We start from the raw sequence: 14313 nt of genomic DNA, 5'->3' as shown, positions 1-14313 counted from the left end.
TTGAGTCCCATCTGACTGACCAGGTTTAGATGCGCACTCCGGGAAATAATGTCGCACTTTCCAGATAACTGCACGAGCGCATGTACCTCGCATGACTGGTTTATATGAAGCCCGCTAAAGCCTACAGCTTTCCTCCTCAGGCATTACAGTATCTGGACTTAGCTTAGATACCTAAGAGTTGGTGACGTGCCAGGCCATTCCTTCGATGATAAAAGGGGGCATCAATAGAGACGCATCACCCATCTGTCACATACGGCTAAAATGGATACGGAGACCGATGGGTAATTCGAGGCTCAATAGAATGATATGCCTCGAATTCATCAAAATTGTAGTATATCTAGCATAACCTTCCGCGGGTTGAACAAAACGGGACATAGAAATCTAAACCCCCGCTTCTGTATCTATCTACACTGAGGTCAGATACACTCATAGCTCTACAAGGTTCGATCTAAGCCGTGGTTCGACCAAATTTAGTCTGTGATATCGCTATATGTGATGCAGTCTGAGCCCTAGATCGCACAGTAACATCCATTGCATTTCACCGGTCTGTCCATCTCTCCCGCCGTCTCTCTATGCATGCTAGACAGACTTGTTCCTTTTCAGCTCTGTCCGAGATGGAATCTCTGCCGCTGTTGTCACCCTGGTCACTCTGAGGTCCTGGAGCGGAACATCGAAGTTGACGTTTACATCCGAATACATCAACGGTTCTCTGGGATCAACACTCTCTCTATGGGGTGAGCCATTGAGTCCCCCGTTTCCGCTGAATTGCCTATTATGTTTCCTGTGCGACAATTTCACCGGAGTCGGGCCTGGGTTCAAGCTAAATGAGAATGGCAAACGATTGGAGCTCCCAGAGTTGAACCGCATGAACGATGGCCGGCGCCCAGCCGGCGCAGCGGGAGGATTGCGCCGCGTATGATGGGCCTGGATCTCATCTCGCTGGTTCATCTTGTCACTTGGCAACATGATGGCTCTGTCTAACGCATATGGCAAGCCTCTGTGTCTCCCTCTGATCATCATGGCAATGATCACAAGCTTTGAGAGTACAGTAAACTGGCCACAGAAAGATGTGTTCGAGCCCGGGTATCCAAGCGAGAGCCCCACCGTTCCGTACGCCGAGACAATCTCAAAAAGCACCGCAAACACCGAAAACAGACTGTCACCGCTTTGCAACCTCCCGCCTTCCGCGATGCAAATAATAAACAATCCCAAGAAAATAAACCACAAATCAAACGACAACTGCCGCCGCAAATGGGCAGACACGAACGACTTCGGGGTCTTTGCATCCTCATACCCCTCATCTGCCCCCTTGTACACCCCCAAGGACTGCTCCTCGTACACATTCGTCCGTCTGATAGAGATCGCCATCGGCAACACAGAAATATACATCATCAACATGTAGGAGATCTGCACCGACGGATGCAACGCCGAGACGTCTAGCACGGAAAACCCAGCCGTTCTGGTTGCAAACGCCTGGTAAAGGCCGTCCAACACACGAAACCCCGGAGAAATCCCCTTCAACAGCTCTGCGTGGATATCAAGCACCACAAACAACACCACATCGACGGTATTGAGCGTAACCAAGATGAAGAGGAGCCACCACGTGGGCGCAGAACTGAACAACATCGTGAAGCAGCGCCGCGGATGGTCGAGCAAAAAGCCAAGCGACTCCCTGTACAACGAAAGCTGCGATGAAAATTTGAATTGTATCCAGATGAGGAAGCGGAGCAAGATCGGGAAGCCCGTGTTGCCAATGACGATGAAAAAGCCCGAGACAAGCAACACATACACGTCCTTCAGGAACGACATCATGCTGTCGTACGTGAGGGTGATCCCCAAGTCGTTGAAGGATGATGCGCTGGTAAAGAATGCCCACCAGCGGGGGTTAACACCTTGAGCGCGGATAAGCACCTGGATGTTTGTATGACACAGCGCCCAGATGAGAAGCATAATTCCGGCGACAAGGTGGAATCCCACGTAGTAGATGACGAGAAGCTTGCACAAAAGTTTGATCGCCCGGTACTCTACGCCGCCTAGTTCCTCTTTCTGGGCATCCGTGAGCGCTACAAAGGTGGAATTGCGCCCAATGGTGGGCTGCCAGGAAAGATAGTTCGCCGACATGCTGGGATGGCGTTTGAGGCCGTACACGTCCACAGATATATCCGTGTCAGACTCGTCTGGGCCGCTGCTCGAGTCAGTCACTGCACTCGCGTACCGCCGAAGGTACTTTTTCTTGGCGAGTTTACGCTTCTGGGTGCGGATCAACCGGTCGAATGTGGGAGAATTGACGAGCGGGCGGCGGTCGTTTTTGGTGGGGATGTCGGAGGTGGTGGCACGTTTGAGGAACTTGGTTCCGCCGGTCGCGTCGCTCGACGGGGGCACGGAGTGGGAGATGGCGCGAGACAAGTCATTGCGGGTCCGGCGCGACTGGCCGTCCGTATCGCTTTCACTCGACATTCGCGATGCCTCGCTGTCTCTTGTCATCTGCCGCGACGCGTCAAGCTCACTGTTAATCGAATAATCATCCGCACGCTCATCAAACTCACTTGATTCGTACGCACGCGACGCACTCAGTCCCCGCCGTGACTTCAGTCCATTCCTCGTTGTATCGTCTGTCATATAGCTCTGCGACTTGCGGAACCACCTACGCGACTCGCCCTTCATCCGCTTGGACATTGCAAATTGGATAATCGATCCTTTGCGCGAGTTCGATGGCCGTTCGCGTTCCGCGGGGCCGCGAATCTTCAACGCCGGGCCGGACTCCTCGTCACCGGCTTTCTTGCTCTGGTGCATCATCAGGATCGACATGAACATGTCTGAGGGCTCGATACGCTCGCGGCGAGGGTGTGGAAGCTGTGCGAACCGGATATCAGTCGTTGGCGCGCCCGAGTCAATGTGCGCGCCCGAGTCGCCACGAGCCTGCATGCGCGCAAAGTCGTCGTCGGAGGTGATCACCACCAGGCGCTGGTCCGGCGGAAGCCGCTCGTCCTCCGAATCGGATGGTTCGCTCATGTGTATAACTCCATCTTGGCTCGCAGTGTGCGAATACGGCGTGCTCCCTTGGAGCGAGAGCAGATCGGGGGAATGCTTTGCTTCCTGATCGTGCTGTGCGTCGCAATTACGATTACTCGCGTCACCTGTCATCCCTGCCTTTGCTTTTACATCGAATTGGTCTTGCTCTTCGTCATTGTCTCCATAGTACGTTCCAATGCCAGTATTAGCCATGGTATTCTCATGGATCTCATTGGACATTGTCCGAGCTGCGAGCGTTGCGGTGCGCCGCATCTTGAAATTGAGCTTGGAGCTGTGCTTGATGTTATCAAAGTGTCTCTCAAACCAGTAGAGACGCACAAAAAGCACCCCGCTATGGATGAAAATGGGCGTCGTGACCAACGTGATGAAGTAGATGCTAAGCTGTTGGAAGAGCGTCATGGTGTTGACATCGACAGTGTTCATGCCCGCTTGTGTCGCAGCGCACGCGGCGAAGAAGAGTGCGTCGATGTAAGCAATGTTTTTTTGGGGATATATAAGGATGGACCCAAGGATGGAGATTGTGAGGATGTAGACGTAATGGGCGGCGATGAAGTTGGGAATGAGTTTCTTCACCATCGGGCCCACTCGCGCCTCTACCCGCGCGATCTTATCGCGCATCTGTCGCATGAATGCTTTGCGCGCTTGACTGTCAAACATGTCTGAGATAGAATTTTGAAATGGGAGTATAAGTTGGAGGTCCTGCCAGTAGCGACTGAGTGGAATGATTGTGTTATCGGCAAGGTGATTACTGGTATCAATTTTGAATGGATGCCAGTTGGACAATTCCAAATCGAACGAGATACTTGGTGGAACAGCGCTGGGCTTTACCCCGGGAAATTTCAGCCGAGTCTCGGTGGAATAACACTAAACTTGTTGAGTGCAACTCTGTCTCTGATCCTTCTCGGTGGGATATCAGTGGCTGTAGCAATGATTAACTGATGCCTACTGAACAATGCTAACTTGATGACTGGCTTCTTGTATGCTACCAATACCACTGTTTGCAAACTCTTGTCACTTATGTACTTGTTGGGCGTGATGACTTGCGGCTGTGGCTTTTTTTTGGTGATTTCCAGTGGTATCTTGTACAGGTGTCTCTTCCGGATCAGAGAGACAGCAGGTGGGGGAGCTTGCAATGCTTTGGTGGTGAAATTCTAGTGCCGTAGAAGTCTACTTTCTCCTGGGTACATGTACCTCTTGACCGTAATATTTTCTAGGATTTTTCCTGGCTTTTCGTATGTATGCATACTCAGTCGCTTTCGTTAACCTAATGCGGCAGCAATCGGGCAGTACACGTCATTCATAAATTGCGCACTACACAGTAGCTGTATACTTGAACCTCACACCTGGATGCCAAGGGAAAAGGCTACTAAAGGCTGAGTCATTTTAACTAATCGGTTAAGAGTATGATGAAGAGTTCCAACTTTATATAGGGCTTTAGGTGCAGATTTTATCGCTGGTTTCATGCGTGCCAAGCAGACGCACGGCCGCGGCTAAGCAGTACGGGTGAGCCGCCAGACATCGCTACCTTCCCGGATTGGGCCTAGTACCCGCCAAGCAGAGTAACTGGGGTACTGAAAACGTATTGCGGGAGTTTAAGGTGAGGTGGGCCAATATAGTGAGTGACACGGTGAGTTAATTAATTAACGGTGAAATTTTATGCGTATAACCAATGATAGCGTCATCAAAGTTTTGCCGGAAACTGCTTATATAATGAGATTAGAGAGTTGGGCCAAAATAACTCACCGTTTAGTCATCTGGCGAGTGAGCCACGCCGCATACTTACGTGGTACCTAGGCCAGTTTCACGGGAACTTAATATACCCCAAGATCTCCATCTGTTTAGAGCTTAGGTAGTTAAATGAGTAAATACCCCGCGCTCCCAGGTTTCTGTGTTTCATCGTTTCTGGAAAGATACACGGCACATACTCCGATGGCTGTAGAGTAATACATGTGGTATCTGCTTGTAGTATCCAGTGTTTGTCTGCTGAAGGAAATTATGCTATTTTTATGTATATAATCGTCTATGGGAATTACTGGATGACTCCTGTAAAATAGATTAGGTTACTTTGGGTAAATATAGGAAGTGAAGCGCTGCATCCGGAGTCAATAACAGTAAAATACGGAAAATTCCCTTATAAGGTAAACCATCATTCTCTATACAAAAGATGGGTTATTCCAAGAGCTATGTCTATGCGTATTCTACTTATAATCCCTTATGGGTCAGTTCCACAAAATACACTACATAGATCGGCCTATCTGCAAGTCCTTCCCCCTCTTTTTTTTTTTATCGCATCTGCCCAAGTCAAGCAGCAAAACCTCAAGTGAGGAATAGAAATAGGGCCCTTAGGATGAGAATCCAAGCTGCTCTGCTAGTAGCGGCTGCGCTCTCCGGTTTGCGCACGCTTGAAAATTCCCAACCGCAAATCAAGACATTAATATCTGTATCTCTACCATTTGCCTATTACATCCATACCTATACACCTCCGTTATCATGCCTAGTGCTTCAGCTCAAGGAGCCTCATTCTTACCGTCTAACTTTGGTTTGGCCATCAACACCTCCGCCGAATACAAAGAGAGAAGAAGACAACAGATGTTGCGGTTTGTGGGCGCCACCGTGGTGACGTTTGTGTGCGCGCGTGTGGCCTACCGTGGGGTCTTGTCTAGAAAGTACGTGCCGACGTTCTTGCAGCCGAACCACTTACCACCACCTTTCTCCTTCCACAAGGATGCGCTTCTGGCCATCACCCATTCCACCTTGTTGGCGTGTTCCGCCTACACCATGGCCGTCATGGGCGGCTGTTGGTGCTGGGACGTCTCTAGCTTCCAGGAGTTCAGCTGGAGAATGAAGAAATTGTTAGGTGGTGCCGAGAAAGAGCAGGAGATTGCGATGCAGCCGGTCGACGAGGAAACCAGAGCCATCCAGGACACCATGAACAACTTGCTCAGCGGAAAGTTTGTCGATTCCGAAGAGAACTAGAAGATTGCTTCTGTGTATTTTACCTGTATATAATCAATGCTGAGAGGTCAAGATGCAAGGCCCGTAGAAGCATGCTTGGAAGGGTCCGAGTAGCAAACCGCATACTCAGGTTTGATAATGTATTGATGATCTTGGTTTGTGGAAAGATTAGTTGAACCATCTGGGGAGGTTTTTTAATATCCTCATTCTTCACCCGGAATGGAACCAACCATGGTTGGTACATGCATACCCTTCGGCACTCGAATGGTTCACATTAGGTTTACCAAATCTACTATCGAAGCGTGGGAAAAAAAATATGCGTATACGTCTTATTGCGTTGAGTGTATCATTAGCCTGATTTAATCAGGCAGTATACTATAAGACTAAATCGGTTGTCGTCTTAACTATTAAATATAAAGTTGACTGTTGGTTTACATCCAAACTGTAAATAGTCTGATTTCCACCTTTTAGTCTAAGAGACTACTGTAGTTGCTGTACCTAATTTCTCAAGTGGTCAGCATACTCGATAAAAGGCAGTACGGCAGGCGCTCCAATAAGTTTGACTATACCTACCAAATAATACGGTCATTGGTCTAGAGCAAGAATTCGACAGGTGGTTAGTTCTCACCCTATCCTTTCTTCCTCAGATTGGAACAGTTTCAACAAACAAACCCTCAGTCAGCCTGACGATTGCCTGAGAGCCTACGCCGCCTCTCTCGCTTCACCATCAGCTCCCACACCTTCCCCCCAAAGTACTCCAAAATAGTCCTCCGCGTGTTCATTCTATAATGCCCCGCGGCCAACATATCCAACGTACGCACAAGGAGCTCTGGCGCCTCAAACACCTCCCCGTATTTCTCCTTGATCTTGTTTATATCCCGTAACGTCGACCTCTCCGACCAGCTATAGGTTGAACCGAGCTCTTTGAACCGTTGGATCACCGCTGCCACCAATCTGTCACTGTCACTCTCATCCTCCAGGGCCTCGGGATCTATGGTGGAGATCGTGAGCGCGTTCGCAGAATCCACGAAGAAGTAGTCAGTTATGTTCCGCGGAAGCGAAACTCCCACGGGGCTCTGCATGGAATCCGCCTTCACGCACCAGTCGAGCTCATCCAACACCTCCGCGCCCTCCTCAGTGCGTGCGACAAAGCCTAACGCATAGAAAGCGACACCCTTCAACGACCACACGTCGCTGTGACGGCAGATGTCAATAATATCGGGTATAACTCCGTGGTCCTCGAGTAAAAGCACACCCAGGGAGGTAGAACCGATGTTGGCAAGCACCCAGAGCGACGCCTTGAGAAGCTGGATGTCAGCGGGGGAAAGTTGGGAAAAGTCCTGGGGCACGCTCGCACGAATAACAGAGACGTGACGTTCAAGAATGTTCTGTTCGAGAAGGAGGTTACAGCCTTCATCGGTCTTGACTAGTTCGCCAAAAAAGTTGGGGGCGTCTTGAGCGAAACCTGGAGCAGCAGTCGTGTTCGGGATCGCAGCTGGAAAGCAATACTGCGTAAGAATCGACCTCTCCATCTGCTTCGCATATACAACATTCTCCGTAGCTTCCCACCGGTCCAACTCATCTTGCACAAACTCCGATTCCGTCAAGTAGCGAAATCCTCGCGGCGTTGCAAGGTACAAAAGCTGGCGCGCGCGCGTCGCGCGCGAAAGGTGGTCCAAGGACGGGCGGAGACGAAGGATATGGTCCAAATTATCCCGTGACACAGCGCCGTACGCGTGAATAGCTGCAACGGCAACTTCGCACACCTCGACGTCCGTGTCGTACAACTGCGCAACCAATGCGCGCGCGGCCCACGTTTGCGTTTGCGGCGCGTAGAGTAACGACGCAGCGAGGCGTGTCGCGTGGAGGCGCACTGCGACACCGCACGTGGCCATCGCCTTGCCGAGAATTGTGCGCAAATGCGACAGCTGCGAGTAGTCCACCGCGGACAAGATCAAGAGCGCGAGGTCCTCGCGACCGGAACGCTCCACGATGTGGTAAAACATGCTGAAAAACTTCCAACTCTCAAGCATTGCGAGTCCCGCGGGGTCCGCTGAAAGCACGCCAAGCATGCGGAAGTAGCCAGGGCTCAGCGTCACGAGAAGCCGCTGTTTTGAGAAAAGCGGTTCCGCGGCGGTGATACCGCTGTACGCATCTACCTGAGCGAGACACTCAGCGATCTGACGGAGGAGCTTGCTCTCGGCCAACGTACGCGCACCTTCGGGAAAGCTCAAGAGCATCTTGAAAAACTCGCAGCCGAAGGCTGTGTAGCGCTCATTTCCGGGGGCACGCTTGGTGGTTGAGAAACGGTATTTGAACGGCCGGAAGAAGGACGAAATGCGCTTGAAGAGCTTGGTCGTCTTGAGTACCTCGTCGTAGCGCCGTGGGTTGCGGAGCGGGCCTTGGGCAAGCTCCGTGAGCACGTCCCAGTTCCAGCGCGCAAAACTCTTTGTGGAGAGGACGCGGGTGTCGAGAATCATTTGGCGGAACGCAGCATCATCCACGTCCTGTTTACTTTTGGACTTTGCGAGCTGGGTGTGCACGTTGATGGCGGCGATATCGCGGCGGGGCTTTTGAAGACGGCGAGTCATTTTTTCGATGGAAAAGGAGCTACCAAAGCTGGGACCACTGAAGGTGTGGTCAACGGAGGTGTCATCGGAGGCGGCTCCACCGAAAGCCGTATAACTGGGATCAGGGCAAGACAAGGCATCGCTAGTGAGGAAATCAGAGACGAAGGCACCGTTGACGTGATCACCATTGGTTGAAATATTAGAGGGGGAGGTGAAATTAACACTTTTATCGACTATCAAGACCCTATCATCCTCCTGGAATGGCCCATCCTGAATGTGGACTTTGGAGACTCCGGGCTTTGGAAACTCAAAGGTGGACACCTGAAACTCGGTCTTGGGGGACTGGGGCACATGCGAGGTTTCTGGGAGAAGGGTTGCAGCAAGAAAATGCACCTCCGCGTACAAGTACGCGGCCTTACGCGCGTTCAACTCATCACCGCCGTCCATCACAGTCGAAAGGAGACGCAACACGTCGCAACGCAACAATACCGCAAGGAGGAGCGCGACGTAGTGGCTGACAACACGCGTGCGCGGCGCACTTGCGACGACACCCGCCTTTGCACGCGTCCATGGCAACTGCCGGATGTGGAGCACGTCAAACACCACGTCCATGACCACGTCGCGCAACACGGGAATCGCAAACACAAGGCAGTTGAGGAGGTCACGCACCGGCTGGAAGTCGCGCTGTAAGAACGCCACAAGCCCTGGCCATGCCTTCAAGACTGTCGTGAGCACATTTGCACCGTGCTGAAGTCGCTCCGTGTTTACGTGACCTTTGATCTGCACGTCCGTAAACGGTGCAAGAAACGCGCCTACGTCCGCGCCACCGCGAAGACACGCGCGCCCACATGGCCGGTCCAACATGTGCACAATCGCGACACCCACAAGTCCAGAGATCTCATACGGACCGTCGCTCACCACGTGCATGAGTACGCGCATACCGCCCAAAAAGAAGAGCCGCTCGGGCACGACCACTGCAAGCTCGCACAATGTCTCGAGGCAGAGCGTGCGGAGTCGGTCCTCATTCTGTTCTGCCACTGCAATGAGCGCGCGTAGCACACCTGTGTGGATCTCGGCCGCACCGTGCTCCACCTCTATGAACCGCCGTACGAACTTGAGCGCGTGCTCGCGCTCTAACAGGAAGCGCACAGGATCGCGCGCGAGCGATGCAACGACAAAGTGCTGAATCCGGAGTGCGGTGAGGGTGCGGAGCGATGCGACATCTGAAATGACGTACCGCGCGAGACGGTATGCCGTCGCCAGTACCTCCTTCGCGCCGTGCACGAGCAAGTTCTGGATGCGATGGCCCCACGCGAGGAGTTCGAGGTCATTCGTCCACGCAGGGTGTTGCCGGAGAAGCGCGATGAGCGCATTACCGCGCGACACGTAAAACTCTGCCTCACGCTCCTTCGCACCGAGCGCCTGAAGAAGCTCGTTGAGCGCCCATGTGCTCTCCCCGGGATCCGTATCGACCACTACAGCGGGTAGACTGAGGTGTACAAACGGTGACGGCGCGCGGGTGTCAAAGCTGCTGCGCGCGGCGGGCTCTTCCGAGAGACTGTCGGTGCTGGGGCTGGGCTCTACACGCTTGAGGGCCTCAATGCGGCGCTCGATCGCAACAATCGATCGGTTAAGCTCGGTGGCTTTACTCTGAGCCTCATGCCGCAATTTCTTCAGTTTACGGATGTCCTGGTACTTGTTGTTATCAGCCGCGTGGATAATGGTCTCGACACTGTCGCGGAGGCTTTTCTGCGCCTGGAGATCATTCTGTAGGTCGAGTAATGAAGACATTGCGAGTTATGAGAAGCGTAACTATTAGAAGCGTAGCTATTGCACAGCAATGGCGAAGCTGGTTGGAGTGTTCACCAATAGTATCGGCAAGGCCTGGGCGATTAGCCTGGTAATCGGCTAAAGACGAACAGTGAGTGGTTGGGCGGGTAGCTGCTTTGCTAGGTTCAAATTTGCTGATCCTTCTAGCTTCAACCTCTCTGGATATTGCTGGTAGTGTATATTGTCCGTAACTGAGGTTACACGGCCTGTGACAGCAATAACGAATAGTGGGGGGGTCTGTGTCAGATTGTTATCTGGTAGCTACAAGTCTGGAAAATTGAAGAATGTAGCAATGCTCGGGGTTGATTGCAGCGTGTAATGGATTGGCGGCGAATGGTGAAGCGTTCTAGCCTTAAGATGCTTGGTAACTTTATGAAAAGACCTGTACCGCTTGTGATATGGTTTGTCTAGAGAAGGGATGTGTATTGATCTTAGATCGTGTGATGCAGTCTAAAGTTCCTGTGTATTAGCGCACGGATGGAGGCAGCGATCACCAAAGGGTAGATGATAGCTTATTTGTATAGGTTATAACGTAGCTACTAAGTAAAAGATGGATTAATGAGTATTTTCCTTACCATTGGTTTTTCCCTCAGATACCCAGTCCGGATTCTGTTACGTAAATTCCAAAAGTGCAGATAATGAGCTGTAGTATGGACCTTGCTATCTTTGTCTAACCCCCGCACCTCTTGTGTTGATATCAGGTGATTGTATAATAGAAGAATTCTTGATATTTTATTGTTGCTCTTTCATTGGCAGCGTTTATACATTTCTTTACTGGTCTTTAGCTCGCGTACGTATTGCGCTCCGTCATATTTCATTGGTTTCTTCTTGGGCGTGCATCCGCTCGATTTTGTTCTTACAAAACGTTCATAGGGATATAAAATTATTCCTCCTCATTACCCCCAACGACTTAGAGCGAAACTATTGCACCAACTCTTTACTCTTCCGTACATTTCGCTTGGGTCACTGCTTACCTATTTCCTAAAACCTAAATCATATACCTTTAAAAACTTGGAAAAAATACATCTACCCAAATTGTCAGTTGCGTAGTTTTCTCGGTTCTAGGCATCTACCATAACAGCATCCTGTTCTTCCACTTTGACCTCAACTTTTTGGCCGATTTTACCAACTTCACCAATTTTTACCTCAATTTTTTCATTCTTCTCTTGGGACTCTTCTTGGACCTCGGCCCTCTCTTCCGTCTCAGCTCTCTCTTCAGCTTCCTTGGACTTTTCTTTGACCTTTGACTGCTGAGCCTCAGGCTTCTCGGCCTCACTCTCCGGAGAAATTGTCGAATCCACATCGTCCTCTGTCGACTCCGATTTGGGCTTCAAACTCAACACAATCTTCTTCTTCATGTCCTTCTTTTTGGGCTTGCTCGTGCCATCCTCCTTCATATCATTTGTCCCACGACGCAGCCGGGGCTCAGCCTTCTTACGGCGTCCGGGGGCCTTCAGTTTTGTCTCCACCTTGGCCTTTTTGACCTCTTTGCGGACCGCTTCCTTGTCGGCATGGTGGTGTGTTCCATTAATCCCACCACTATTGTTTGCAACACCAACGGAAGACAACATCTGGAGCACGTCGTTGTGATTGCGTTTCATCCACTGGATGGAGTTCATGGGGTTCGCTTCATTCATCTCAGCGGTAGTCAACGTCAACGGCACCGCCTCTTGGAGTGTGTACTCCATGTCCGCTGCAGATAAGTCGGCAAAGGAGCGCACAGGCGCGGGATGGATTATTGGAAGGGTGCTGGACAATTCAAAGAGCGGCGCGAGTTTTCGCTTTAACGCTGGGCTGCGCGCAGAGATGGCCTCTAGCCGTACCCTTTCGTGCTCCAGGAGAATGCTCGTGTCGTCTGTGTCACCGTGGGAAAAGCCGTGAGAAAAGTCATTGTGGTTATGAGACCAAAAGTTGAGCTGCTCCACCGAACCCTGGAGGCGCGGCACGCCATCAAGCGCTGTGTCGAGAAGATCTAACATGCTGTTGTTTCGCTGCGTGAGAAATTGCACGTAGCGGCGCTGTTGGACGTCCTGGTGGTAGAGGATCTCAGATTCCAGCATCGCCAGCTTGAACGTCTGGAAGAGCTTGGAGTAGATCTTCTTGTAGTCGCGGCGCGATCGTTGGATCAACGGGAGGCGCGACATGTCTGCGGCTTTTGGCGCGCTCTTGGATTTGTCATCATCAAACTCGTCATCCGTAGGTTCCTCCTTCGGCTGGATGTTCTGGAGCGGTTTGAGTTCCTGTGGCGATTCGTCTTCGACGGTCCCGTCGCTGTCGGGAGCCTCCTCGGCGTCGTTGAGAATGTTGCTGAGCGCAAAAGAGCTCGGGATGGACATCACAAGCGGGTTGGTGTTAGCAGAGAGTTCAGAATGGAAAGTCGGCGGAACTCTGGCTTTGGGCAACCACGAGATAATGACTGTAGGTGTGGAAATGTATACAACTGTGGAGCTTAAAGGTAGCCTGGGAGGGGGGTATGAATGGGAATTCAAGCAATGAAGGGTGTAGGTCTGGATACCGTGTGAGAGTGCTCAGATGTGTATACTGGGAGATGCTAAAATGACGCTCAGACTTGATATAATGGCTTTCGGTGGAATTCAGCCTTAATGGATCAAGTGTAGTATTTCAGATTGGTGGCAATTTTGCTGGTGTGATAGTAACCGTGTAAGAGTTCAAACGCGATGGACAGCGCAAGTCTAATGCGTGGTGTTTAATAGTGTCTAATGATGACAAACGGAATTCAGTTCAGCCAGGTGACGGCAATACAGTAAAATGTAGTGTCTAATAGATAGCGTGGCTTTAGAGCAAAAGCTAGTGTGTGTGCGGGAACAAGGGCAATTTTAAAATCCACGCAGCTACGGACGTTAAAAAAGGTTAGAGTCGGCGTTGCCTCGCAGTTCGCACTCCCCCTCTTGCAGCCCCGCTGAAGTCGCGTTTTTGTTTTTCCCGCTATCTGTTTTTTCGGGCGATTTTTGTGGTTGGTAGAAACTAGTGATCCTGCAGGTAATTGGTCACACGTGGAGTGGTTGGATAGTGTCTGATAAGAGTTGTGGTTTACTGTCTTAGACTTGCAATAATCTGACGATTGTCGTTTTGTAATTATCTGAAGATGACTATTTGGTTTTATCTCTCCGTGTAGTAGGAAGACTTGTTATTAGTGTTGTGAAATATAAGAATACACAATTAAACATGAAAAAAGAAAATAAATGTATTTATACATCCAACAATTAGCATGATGAAATATTTACTAGAAAATATTAATTTATATTTTTAGATATAGCAGAAAGCAAAGACGGTAATTTTTCCTTTAAAATGTATAGTATCTAGGCGACAACACACTAGGCTCAAACATTTTTTAGTTTAACTAGTATCAAAAATCACGGTGTGTACATATACATATATTTATTAATATTTAATAGCTAAAACAAAGCCCGCGAACAAATTAAGGGGGATTGCCTTATATTCGTGCTAGGGCCGTTACAAAAAAAAACATACCAGATTCTCATTTTGGTCCAAATGAGATTAATGATCACTACAAAACCACCGTGAATATCGTATATAGACTCTAGCACGGCATGGCGGATTGCCCTCACTCACTTAAATCCTTCGGAGTTAACTCTATTGTATCACAAGATCTTCCATTTCAGCACCGAAACTAGTACATATACCGTTTTGCCCTGTTACGGATTAATTTCCCGGCACCATTAGCTGCCGGGAGGCCTCGGAGCATTTTCAAGGTCTTTGTGAGATACGGTCTCATTCATGCGGCTTGCATCTGCATCTAGCCATATCTGCATTGGAATTTCGTTTTCGGTGAAAAAAAATTTCATGCATCCCTGGTGACGGCATTGACTCGAGCTTCCGTGAATAGAGGGCAATTAATTGCGTGTCACGGCGATTTACCAGCGCCAATTACGATTACTTTCCC

The 14313-nt window shown here is 50.3% G+C and overlaps 4 protein-coding genes across 4 annotated transcripts; 1 reads left to right on the top strand and 3 right to left on the bottom strand.

Annotated features, from left to right (window-relative positions):
- Positions 1–924: 924 nt before the first annotated feature.
- Positions 925–3654, bottom strand: TRK1 (Trk1p; the record flags this gene model as incomplete). Its single annotated transcript, XM_019131160.1, has 2 exons — positions 925–2853; positions 2956–3654. Coding segments are annotated over 2 exons (2628 nt in total), but the record flags the coding sequence as incomplete, so codon positions are not given.
- A 1705-nt stretch (positions 3655–5359) lies between these two features.
- On the top strand, positions 5360–6304 carry BABINDRAFT_162110 (uncharacterized protein). Its single transcript, XM_019129180.1, has one exon. It carries the CDS (start codon positions 5524–5526, stop codon positions 6007–6009), a length of 486 nt encoding a protein of 161 aa, XP_018984368.1. The 5' UTR covers positions 5360–5523; the 3' UTR covers positions 6010–6304.
- A 3-nt stretch (positions 6305–6307) lies between these two features.
- On the bottom strand, positions 6308–10797 carry TSC11 (TORC2 complex subunit). The gene has a single exon (XM_019129179.1). It carries the CDS (start codon positions 10347–10349, stop codon positions 6663–6665), a length of 3687 nt encoding a protein of 1228 aa, XP_018984367.1. The 5' UTR covers positions 10350–10797; the 3' UTR covers positions 6308–6662.
- A 469-nt stretch (positions 10798–11266) lies between these two features.
- On the bottom strand, positions 11267–13190 carry BABINDRAFT_162108 (uncharacterized protein). The gene has a single exon (XM_019129178.1). The coding sequence runs from the start codon at positions 12722–12724 to the stop codon at positions 11450–11452; it is 1275 nt and encodes a 424-aa protein (XP_018984366.1). The 5' UTR covers positions 12725–13190; the 3' UTR covers positions 11267–11449.
- Positions 13191–14313: the final 1123 nt, after the last annotated feature.

Source organism: Babjeviella inositovora, assembly GCF_001661335.1.
Source record: "Babjeviella inositovora NRRL Y-12698 unplaced genomic scaffold BABINscaffold_8, whole genome shotgun sequence".
NCBI classification, from domain to species: Eukaryota; Fungi; Ascomycota; class Pichiomycetes; order Serinales; genus Babjeviella; species Babjeviella inositovora.
Note: the sequence above shows the minus strand (reverse complement) of the source record. Positions and strands in the feature narration are given on the sequence as shown.